Source organism: Lathyrus oleraceus, chromosome 6 (assembly GCF_024323335.1).
Source record: "Lathyrus oleraceus cultivar Zhongwan6 chromosome 6, CAAS_Psat_ZW6_1.0, whole genome shotgun sequence".
Taxonomy (NCBI): Eukaryota; Viridiplantae; Streptophyta; class Magnoliopsida; order Fabales; family Fabaceae; genus Lathyrus; species Lathyrus oleraceus.
The window spans coordinates 492621516-492633752 of NC_066584.1; the positions used below are offsets into that span (position 1 = coordinate 492621516).

The 12237-nt window shown below is 34.4% G+C and overlaps 1 protein-coding gene across 1 annotated transcript; it reads right to left on the reverse strand.

The window, feature by feature from the left end:
• Positions 1-3129: 3129 nt before the first annotated feature.
• Positions 3130-4620, reverse strand: LOC127096723 (zinc finger protein JAGGED). Its single transcript, XM_051035275.1, has 4 exons — positions 4477-4620; positions 4005-4142; positions 3837-3924; positions 3130-3682 (listed from the first exon to the last, which is right to left on the reverse strand). The coding sequence occupies exons 1-4, from the start codon at positions 4589-4591 to the stop codon at positions 3403-3405; spliced, it is 621 nt and encodes a 206-aa protein (XP_050891232.1). The 5' UTR covers positions 4592-4620; the 3' UTR covers positions 3130-3402.
• Between the last annotated feature and the right edge of the window lie 7617 nt (positions 4621-12237).

Genomic DNA, 12237 nt, shown 5'->3' on the forward strand with positions numbered 1-12237 from the left:
TAGGGAGACCTAGTTTTGATCAGATGAATTCATCTGGCCAACCACCATCAACCAACTTGCTAACTTCCAATTCTCTTGACTTTCTAGGCTAATGGTAGCTCATATAGGCATAAGGTGATGAATTTTGAAGTGTCCCTTAAGAAATTTGATCAATTAGTGAGATAGCTTGTTGGAGAAGTTACTCAAGATACCCAGTCAAACTAGGGTTTCCAAGGCAAATCACCCTCAAACTCTTGAAGAAAATTTGATCAATATAACATGTAGAGAACATTGGGACTCATATATGATGCTCATAACCATTCTTGGATCAATTCTTGGTTGTGCTCTTTGTTCATGAGGGTCTCAAACCCTAGATGTGAACTTGATGAATCAATAGGATCATGCCTTTCCTACAAAAGAGTTAGGCAAATGCAAATACATATTTTTGATATTTTGGTTAGTGAAATGATAAAATAAAAGTATGATACAATCACAAAGTGCTTGGTGATCTCTCCTAGAACAAACCCAATGAAGGAGGGGTAAGGAGAATGCCAAGGTATGATCCCAATGTTAATGTTTTTGATGAAATTACATGAGGGGTCTTAGGGTCAAAATTGGGGTCTTATAGTAGCCAAGGGATACACACAGATATGTGGCCTTGATTATGGTGACACTTTTTCTCCAATGGCCAAGATTAGTTCAATCAGTCTCTTCCTTGCAATGGCTGCTATTAATCATTGGTCGCTTCATCAGTTGGACATTAAAAATGTCTTTTTACATGGAGATTGGAGGAGGAAGTGTATATGTATCAACCTCCATGTTTTACATTTCCAGGAAATTCAAGACGTGTTTGTCGACTTCATCGTTCTCTTTATGGGCTGAAATAGTTTCCACTTGCTTGGTTTGGTCGATTCAGTTCGGCCTTGATGCAGTTTGGTATTACTAGATATGAAGCAGATCACTCTACTTTCTTCCTTGATTCCTGCACCAATTAGCGCATCTTTCTTGTGATCTATGTTGATAACATTGTTATCACTAGAGACGATACTGAGGGTATCTAGTGACTAAAAGCTCATTTTTTCAAAAACTTCCAGACAAAAGATTTGGGTCCACTCGGAAACTTCTTAGGTATTGAAGTTTCTCAATCCTCATCAGACATTACAATTAACCAACGTAAGTATGCATTAGACATCCTAACTAAAACCAGTATGCTTGAATGTCGATACTTCTATGGGTCCCATCGTCAAGCTTCTTCCGGGTCAGGGAGGTTGTTGGAAGACCCAGGAAGATATTGATGTTTAGTGGATAGACTCAATTATCTTACCGTCACCAGACATGATATTACTTTTGCAGTGAGCATTGTGAGTCAGTTCCTGAACGCTCCTTGTGATACTCATGCAGTTATTTAGATTCTAAGATATATAAAGAATACACCAGGAAGAGGCCTATTATATGAAGATAATGGTGATGCTAAAATCACATGTTATTCAGATGCAGACTGGGCAGGATCACCGCCATGTAGGAGATCCACTTCTAGATATTGTGTTCTTATTAGAGGAAATATGATCTCATGGAGGAGCGTGAAACAAAACACGTTTGCAGTATCTAGTGTTGAAGTTGAATATCGTGTTATGGCAGCATCATCGAAGGAACTTACATGACTTAAGAATTTTCTCTCGGAACTTAGGTTGGGAGGCTTTCACACCACAAAACTCATATGCGACAATCAAGTGGCACTTCACATTGCATCCAATCCGGTTTTCCATGAACAAACCAAACACGTAGAAATAGATTGTCAGTATGTAAGAGACAAGATAGTGTCAGGAGAAATAACCACAGTATTTGTCAGATCTGAAGATCAACTGGCTGATATGTTTATCAAATCTCTCAAGGATTCTCGAGCGAATTATATTTGTAACAAGCTCGAATCATGCAATATAGATGATCCGGCTTGAAGGGGGGTGTTAAGAATCTGTTATCAATCAATAAGGATTGATTGATATTCAATGAATCATAAGTGTAAGTTATATTATTACCTATTGTATATACCTCTTTTGCATATAAATATACAACATATGTGATCATATTCAACACACAGATATACAATTATAACAATACACATTTTTTACTCTTTTTATTTCTAATAACTATTACTTAATAAATAAATAATAATAAAAGATTCTTTTTACTTTTTTATAATAATAATAATAATAATAATAATAATAATAATAATAATAATAACTAATAACGATTATATTTTTTTGGTTTTTTATAACAATGATAATAATTAACTAATAATAATAATGTGATATTAATAAAAATGAAAATAATAATAAAAAAGAAAATCATAAAAAGGGTAATATATAAAAATGAGAAAATAAAATAACAAAAGAAAACAACAAATGTCTTTAGCAGGATTCAAACCATGCAGCTACTATCAAATGTGCCATCAAAATCATTCAAGATAAAATACAAGTACAACTCATATATTAATAAAAAGAAGTGGGCAAAATTTAGATTACTATAGAACTAATTTGCTAGGAGATTCAAGGGCTACTTAGGTTGTCTAAAATTGGATTGGTTTGAGAACCCTCTTACTTTTATGAGATAGTTTCTTCTATTTGGTATCTTGCTTTTTCTTTTTCTTCTCCTCTGTTGGAGTTGTTTAGCTTTGTGTTTTCTTATTTGACTTTCTGTTGACTGCTTGTGTTCTCTTTTTGTATTGAATGGGATTGAAGTACCGGGTGCTTCTTTTCTTTATTTAATCAAATTCACTTATAAAAGTAATAATCGGTCAATTAATCTCAAAAACCTAATTGAAATTAGTTTGGTAGAAATATAAGCACTTCTGCATACTAGTATTAAGAAAAAATTGATAGTAGACATGATTGATTGATTGTTTGAATATTCTATCATGTATACCGGAAACACTCCGCTGGAGTATCACACTTTTTCTTTTGGTATTACCTTAATTGTGCAAGCATAGTGTGACACTGACACCATGAGGATATCAAGAAACTAGAATATTCTAATTATGGTTTGACTCTAGAGAGTGAGAAACATTTATTTGGATTATTAAAGTTAGAAAACAAGCATGAAACCACAAAAGTTACAAAATGAAACAGAAATAGTACTAGAAAATGCAATAAAATATAAAATACTAGGAGAATTGTTGGTAATTGAGATGCAAAAAGAAGTGACACAAACTTTCAGTTCATATCCAACTTGTTTTTGTACCTAACCAACATACAAAAGACATTCCCACAACTCCATGCCAAAGTAGCTGAGGTTGTCAATGATCTCAAAAGCTGCACCACCTAGTTACTGTTGTTTCTCATCTCATGATGACTCATAACCCTAGCTATCTGTCACCACAACCTTAATTAATTCATCATCTCTCTCTAACGTGTCTTTATGATAGCATTACATATTACCATCTTGAAACCGATTGATCGTTGGAGTATGATCTGGAAAACTTTGTCCAACTGGTGCACCTATGCATGTGTAACTTGACTTATCGCCTCCTCCACGGTAATCGTTCATTTGTTGATGCTGAGGAATGAATCGTGTAGGGAATGAAATTGGCCTTGAAGATGAATTATACAAGTACTGCTGAACCTGAACCTGAGATGGTGCTTGACTTGAGGAGGCGGATGAACCAGAGAAAGACGTTGGAAACCTCATCGGCATTGTTTGATAGCATCTGAATATCAATTCCACAGAATATAACTTCATATAATATACTAATACCGTTGTAATAGCGTTTTTTAACGCTATTGCAATGGTGAGTAACCATTTACCTACACATATTTGCTGTTACTATAAATCAATTTTCTAGAAAAAGTAGAAATGCATACCCTAACTGAAGGGCAGCTTGAGCAACAAGGTTATGATCATTACGTAAGAGAAGCTGACGAGCATTGTTCAACTTTTCCGTTTCCTTCTCTGCACAAAACACATTAACAAATCAAATCAAAGCAAAAAATAATTAACAAAGAGAAGAAAAGTAGAGAAAGTAAACTAGCCTTGGCGGTGACGGTTCATGTGTCCTCCAAGAGCCTGAGACTTACAGAATTTGAGGGAACAAAATCTACATTCGTAGACCTTTCCACACTCGTCTTTTCTATCATCTTCGCCGCCTTCTTTTTCCTTATAACCTGTAACTGTTGTAACCAAAATATCCTTTTTTAGTAACTTTGATGAGACCCTTCCTTTTCCTTTTTTTACATCAAATCATCATTACATCTATTTATAGTAATAGCTTTACCAACTTCTACACTTTTCATTTTTTTTTACATGGTTAAGAAGAAAACTAACTACTGTTTCATGTTCAAGCAAACCATGACCTAGTGTTTCATTTGTGAAAATATACTAACGATAATAAAAAAACAGTTTTCATGTTGTTTTGGTTTGCCGAAAAACGATCGTGACAAAACAGTATCAATGTCGACGGTTACTTGAAAAAAGGTTTAACTGATTAACTAATGGATCAATTACCTGGTGGTGAGGAGATGATGTCAGGAAGAAGTTGTGTATCATTATGATCTATAGAGATGTCATCAGGGAGATTGTTAAGATCTAATGGATTTCTATCTGGTCTCCTGTAAAACATTAAGCAAACACCAAAGTCATAAGAGAGAGATAGAGTTAAAGAGAGAAAAGAGTAGTAGTTGAAGAAGAGAAGAGAATGAAAATGTGGGGGACGGGAGACCTACATGGTGATGGTGTTATGGTACCACTCCAAACAGAAAGAGAAATTATATAGAGGCTATAGTTGAGTGATGGTAGAAGATAAAGAGCTTTGAAAGTTCTCTATCAGTTCTTCTGCTACACACTCTCTCACTTTGGTTCATTCACCATCACTACACACGCACACACATACAATATTTATTGAATTCAAGAGAGGACAGACCGTCTCGTGACTTTAAAATGAGATACTAGTGGCTTATGAGATGTTTGGTTACATCAGGTGAAAGTGAGTTTAATTAAAAGTCAATTAGGTTGGTAAAAATAACAAAAAGAAAATTAAGAATAACAAGCATCATGGTAATAATAGTAATAATATATAAGGTAAATGTAGATATTGTATTTATGTGTAGTGCTATACCAAATGAGAATAAACATTGTAAGTGTATTTGTAAATAAGGGATGCGTTAATAAAGATTTTTTTTACTAACATAAGAATATATAAACACCATTTTCGATGAAGAGAAAAGACTTAACCATCGAATCTTGGTTGCTATATAAATGGTTAGCTAACGTATTGGCTACAACGTTAGTCGGAGGTTATTGAATTTAGTTTCTTTTTAACGTCTTTGTAATGAGAGACCGTTGGTGGATAATAACATAAAAATATATAAAAACCATTTTTGATAAAGAGAAAAGAGTTAACCACCAAATCATGGTTGTTGTATAAATGATTGGCTAACGTGTGGCTACAAATCTAGTCCGAGGTTATGGAATTTAATTTCTTTTTAGCGTCTTTGTTAACGAGAGACCCGTTGGTGGATAATAACATAAAAATATATAAAAACCATTTTCGATGAAGAGAAAAGAGTTAACTATCAAATCTTGGTTGTTGTATAAATGGTTGACTAACGTGCTGGCTATAACGCTAGTCGAGGTTATGCAATTTAATTTCTTTTTACCGTCTTTGTTAATGAGAGACCGTTGGTGGATAATAACATAAAAATATATATAAACCATTTTGGATGAAAAGAAAAGAGTTAACCACCAAATCTTGGTTGTTGTATAAATGGTTGGCTAACCTATAGGCTACAATGCTAGTCGGAGCTTATGAAATTTAATTTCTTTTTAGTGTCTTTGTTAATGAGAGACCGTTGCTGGACAATAACATAAAAATATATAAAAACCATTTTCGATGAAGAGAAGGGAGTTAACCACAAAATATTAATTGTTTTATAAATGGTAACCATTTTGGATGAAAAGAAAAGAGTTAACCACCAAATCTTGGTTGTTGTATAAATGGTTGGCTAATGTATAGGCTACAATGCTAGTCGGGGCTTATGAAATTTAATTTCTTTTTAGTGTCTTTGTTAATGAGAGACCATTGCTGGACAATAACATAAAAATATATAAAAACCATTTTCGATGAAGAGAAGGGAGTTAACCACAAAATATTGATTGTTTTATAAATGGTTGGCTAACGTGTTGGCTACAATGTTAGTCGGAGGTTATGGAATTTAATTTCTTTTTAGATTATTTGTTAATGAGATACCATTGGTGGATAACAACATAAATATATATAAAATTTATTTTCGATGAAAAGAAAAAAGTTAACCACCAAATTTTGGTTGTTGTATAAATGGTTGACTAACGTGTTGGCTACAATGCTAGTTGGAGGTTATGAAATTTAATTTCTTTTTAGCGTCTTTGTTAATGAGAGACCGTTGATGGATAATAACATAAAAATATATATAAATCATTTTCGATGAAGAGAAAAGAGTTAACCACCAAATATTGGTTGTTGTATAAATAGTTGGCTACGTGTTGGCTACAACGCTAGTCGGAGGTATGGAATTTAATTTCTTTTTACCGTCTTTGTTAATGAGAGACCGTTGGTGGATATCGTGGTTGCTTTGAATGTGATCTTAGATCTTGTTAGGGGGTTGAAAAGATGTAGTTTCGTATTCAATGTTGATTTTAAGAAGGCCTATAACTTAGTTAGTTGGTCTTTCTTGAACTATTTGTTGGTGAGATTTGGGTTTGATGGTGGATGGAGAGATTGGATTAGAGCTTGTATTTTTGGATAGTCTTTATGTGTTGATGATGGATGCCAATCGAAGGATATCAATATCTAGAAGGGTATGAAGCAAGGAGATCCCTTTGCACCTTTCTTCTTTCTATTTGTTATTAAAGGTCTTAGCTCTTCTTTAAAAATAGAGTTTTTGATGGGTATTTATGAAGGGTTTATGTTAAGGGTGTAAGGTGTTAGAAATGTATCATCTCCAGTGTATTGATGATACGATGTTGGTGGAGGTTCTATAAGTTAATTAGCTTTTGACTATTAAGGCGGTTCTTAGAAATTTCAAGATTTCCTTGAGACCATAAAGTGACTTTTGCTAAGAATTGTATTTACGGTGTTAATGTGGATACACCGTTTTTGGATAGGCCTAAGAAGTTTTTGCACTTTAAGGTGGGTATTATTCCCTTTAAGTATTTAGGACTTTCAGAGGATGTGAATCCAAGGAAGAAAGGGATTTGAGTCTCCTATTCAATTGTACATTTTTGGATTAAGTTTTGAATCTGTTCGTTTTATTATGCATAATTTAAGTGTTAGCATTTGAGTATGATCATTGTGTTTTAATTCAATTGGTTTAGGTAATGGAACATTTTTAGCATACAATTTCTCACATTTTCTTATTCACTCTGTCCAATTTGACTCGAATCACAGTTTCTACATTACCCGAATCATGACTCGAATCAAATTTTTAGCTTGACTTGAATCACATGAAAATGAGTCACTTCATTTTTATTGATCTTGTTTCACTATACTTGTTAACTTGACTCAAATCAACAAATGTTCTTGACTCAAATCAACAAATGTTCTTGACTCAAATTTAACAACCATATTTCACTTATTTTTGTGCTTAATCTCCATCACATATAAATCTTTTGTAATATCCTATTTTTAAAAACAACGCATATAACTACGTGATAACAACTTCCATTTTTGAAAACTCAACCACTTGCAAACAAATATTTTTCATTATCAACCTCATGTTTTGTTTATTGTTCAATGGATTTGAATCCTGGTTGAGAATATTTGAGATTGTTAAGGAAGAATTGTCTTGGAACTAACATTTCTTTGAATAGTGTATAAAGATTTTTATGAGGCTTACAAGACTGTGGTACGTAGTTGTGATTGGTGGTGACAAATTTCAATGAAAAAAAGGATGTTCTTCACTCCAGGTTGACCTTGGCAGTGTTGTGTGGAAGCCTGCAGACAAGATAGGAGTTCTTCTCAATCTTCGAACACTTCATCTCTCTAGAAATCAGTGGAATCATGGGGATTGCCACATACGAACACTTGAAGCAGATTGGTGAAACTAGAAAATTCAAGAAGCGAGAATCAAGTAAAGACTTCACAGAGAATTTGGCATCAATGTTGTATGCAAGTCAAGGTCTAGATATGAGATTTATTTTTCTCAACATTATTGTGGATTAAGTGATTGTGTGAACTTATGTTATATTTATTAAAACATACAAGAACAAGAACCTTCAATGGGAAATCATTGGAGAGTGGAGTAGGCTCCTGTGAGGACGATAGAGTCGAACCACTATACATCCTGGTGTACTCTCTCTCTCTCTCTCTCTCTCTCTTGAATTTTAATTCTTCATAGGTTATTGCATGTTTACGTAATTGTTTCTTAGTGTTGTTTATCGTTAATTCTTATTGGTAGAGATTAATTACATAAGTGTAGGTTTTATTAGAATCACAACCTATTTGTGCTCTAGTGTTGATTACAATCTGCAAATCGAGGTGTTGGAATCCTATATCAATTGAAACATATCTCGTGTAATTTGTAATTTATCAATTCAATGTAGTTTGTAACAATTTGTTATTGTCTTTGAACAATCTAAGAATAATTGTGAATTATAGTATAATTGCATTTTTGATTTCTTACCAGATAAGCATGACATCTATATTTCCGAAAATCGCTTTTCGAAACGCAAGCTCTGAATTTATTTTAGAAATCCTTGAGAAATAAAGTTTGAAAAACAGATAATTTTTAAAGGGTCTATTCACCCCCTTCTAGACCATTTCTCTACTCCATATTCTCACCCAACAAGTTTTTGGTTTGTTGTTTTTCCTTCTTATTTTATGTTTGAGGGGCTTTCCTCTTTGTTTTTCTTTGCCTATGGTGTCCCTAGTTTTGATGGTTTTGTTGTTTTAGTGCATTGTTGTTGTTCTTGGCTTCTTTTTTGTATTTCTATTAGTTTTTATTATTATTAATATAAATTTCATGTTTTTCTATTAAAAAAAGGAAAACAACCAAACAAGGGATGAAAACACCAACCACTGAGACACATACTCAAACCATTCCTAGTTAGGTCCACACACAAAGGAAGAACAACAAAGATCAAGCTACGAGAAGCTCACAAAGGACCAACATTGTTTGATTGGTCAGGCCAACCAACTAAGCACACCTTTATCCTTCTAAGCACAACAGTTAGCCCATCTCTTAGTCCAAAAGATAAAAGAAAATCCAATAAATCTTATTCCATGAAGAGTAAACAATCATACTCACCCCAAATCACAATCAACTTATGAAAGTGTCTCTAACCACCTCCAAAGAAATCAAGCCTTGAAAAATATTCTAAAATATAGTGAGGCCAAACAACCTTTATAACCAACTACGTAAAAACTCTAAATCAAATAGCTAGATCAAGCTCACACACAACAAACAAATGATCGAGACACTCCACATGCTTTAACACAAAAGACACAAAAAATGACTCTATAATCAATAGTAAATCTACATTTTATGTTGATTCACTCCAAACGAGATCATATCCTAGAGAATATGTTTGTAGAAAAATATAACCTTGAACAGGCTCAAACTCCTCCAGCATCTAGACAACAACTTGATCAACCATTGAGATCCATATCTCTATGAAGAGGACAAGGAAATCATAGCCTCTTAGACACACTGAACCAAAAATATGTTATAAACATCATGACTCTAAACTGAAGAATCCTCTTGACGAGTTCAAACCTTCCCAAATAGGGCCTAAACTAAGACGACTATGAGCTCTTCCTAACTCATTCACCCACCTCCCAAAACGCCATTTATCCAACCAAATGATTTTTCTACTTGTAAATTAGGAACAACCTCATAAACATGGCTCTAAAGTGATATGCTTAACCTGCATATTCAACTAAAAATGAGTCCTATAATAATTCCAAACCACCTTACCCACGCTATCCACAAACCAACCAAAGTTCAAATGATCCTTACAAGTAAGAAGGAATATTCCCTTCCACCAAGGGGGAGGGGCTTTAAAGCCTCCCGAGCGGCCACTAATATGATGCAAGTGTTCAGCTATACGAAGTAGTAAAAATTTATCGAACCACAAACACCAAATGTTGATTACCGAATTTCGTTCTATCGCTAAATATCTAGAGTGACCAAAAAATGGAATTTATAAAACAGCTTAAATAAAAAAGCACTTTTGTAAAACATCTTAAATAAAAATAACTTAAAATTTTAGAAACACACAAGACTCGTGGTTCATGATCCCTACTATGACACATTCAATGATCACCTCACTTCCATTATGAGAACTTCAACGCGGTTATAGGAAATAGATAAATATAGACAACACTTGGTTTCGCCAACGTGTTGTTCTATCTAAGCCAAATAATTCTCCTGCATTCGCATAGCCAGATTATTCATCAAATATTATTTTCTTTTGCGCAACTATAAATATGGAATGTTTCTCAATCGCGTCTGGGCACTTTCGTTGTATCAGACTTAACTGTTGAAAAACCTGTGTTGGGGTACCGATACATATCCCTTTAGACTATGATTGATACCTGATAACACTTTACTTTTTTACAAGCGTTCGAATGAAATCAATTGGTAAATGTTCATTACAACAAGAATTTGGGAAAAATCAAAAGTTGCAAAGATCCCAAAACATCCTGGAAATTCCGAAAAAGGAAACAAATTGGGAAATGTCTAGCATGTTTGTTACACTTGTAGTAGCTGTTAGGGGTGCTCGTAGCAGGCCATTGGAATTTGTATTGGTGTTACGAATAAGATGAGGAATTGGGTTGTGGCTGCTATGGTCCGTAGCAGGTGTTACGGCCGCCTGTGGCAGACATCTGATATTTTTACTGAGAATTCTCCATCCTTCTCCATTTTATGTGCTCTGCTTCAATTTGGTTCCTCTTTTGCTCAGGATACCTCTTAAAGCCTGAAATTACCAAAAACATGATACCAAAGCATAAAATGTGATAAAATAAATTAAATCAAACAAAAACGGGAAAATAATGAAGTAAAACAACTAATAAAAGTGATGCGAAAACCACTTATCAAACTTCCCAAAACATAGACCATTGCTTTTCCTCAAGCTACAAAGCTTGCTTGTGAATTTTTTTAGATTAAGCGGTTCAGTGATGGAAAAGGTTATGAAAATGAAGGTACCATTACTCCTACGTGAGTTTTTGTTTAGAATGGCTAAGATCCAGTTCTCTCGGTAATCACTTGACGACAAAGGTATTTACAAGAACACTAATCATATTGAGGCTATGGGCCAAAGTTTCCCTTTCAGATACCACTCTAACAATGCTTTGTACTTAAGTCTCATTTTCTAATTTTTCCTTCCCTTTTCATTCGAAGAATCAAATTAACGCAATTTGAAATTATTATTATCATCACATGCACAAGACTGGTCGAGAGTTTTTGTTTAGACGTTAGATAAGCAACAATTGCTTTATTTACTTACCAATGAAATTATACACTTTTGTGTGTTTATTTATTTGTCCACTTCGGGACGACGGTTGGGGTTCAACCTTTGTTAGGCTGAATAACTGGGTGATGGTTACCCAACTTATAAGGGGCATTTGCTTTGTATTATATTATTTCTCCTTATTTCTCGTGCTATTGTCATGTCGGGATCCGAGTAGAGCTAGGGCTTTCCTTCGAACACTGTAATATTCATAATGTTTTTACTATAGAAATAAGTAAATGCTAGTGGCTTAAAGTGTAAATGAAGTTAAGTTTTATGCGGAGTCGTGTATGGTTGTTTGCTTTGGAAGTGTCTTGTGTTAAGACACATACGTTATCTTGAAGAATGTCGAGGTAGTGGTGTATGACTATTCTCAGACTGTGCTTGCACGGAGGAGGCATTGAAACAATTTGACATGTCCATATGTTAGATTGGGATGAGCGAAGTGAGCTCGGCTATGACACGGTTATGCCTTAATCATGTTTATATGGATAATGTATGAGTACGGTTAATCGTAGTGGTGTTTCGACTCATACTTACAGACAAGGGACATGGAATTAGCTAGATGTGACCATATGTTGAACTACACTCCAATTTACATTGGGCCCTACCCGACCAAAGGTATTGGATCCCCATTCCTGCCCCCGAGGCAATAGCTCGGATTAAGGTGGACATCTTTATGCTTCACCACCCTCGCCCTCAGATTGGCTATATCTAGAGGGAGTGGGGTCTTCCAGCTACACATGAAAGCGTGCATTTCTTTGGTAGGGGGTATTTGAA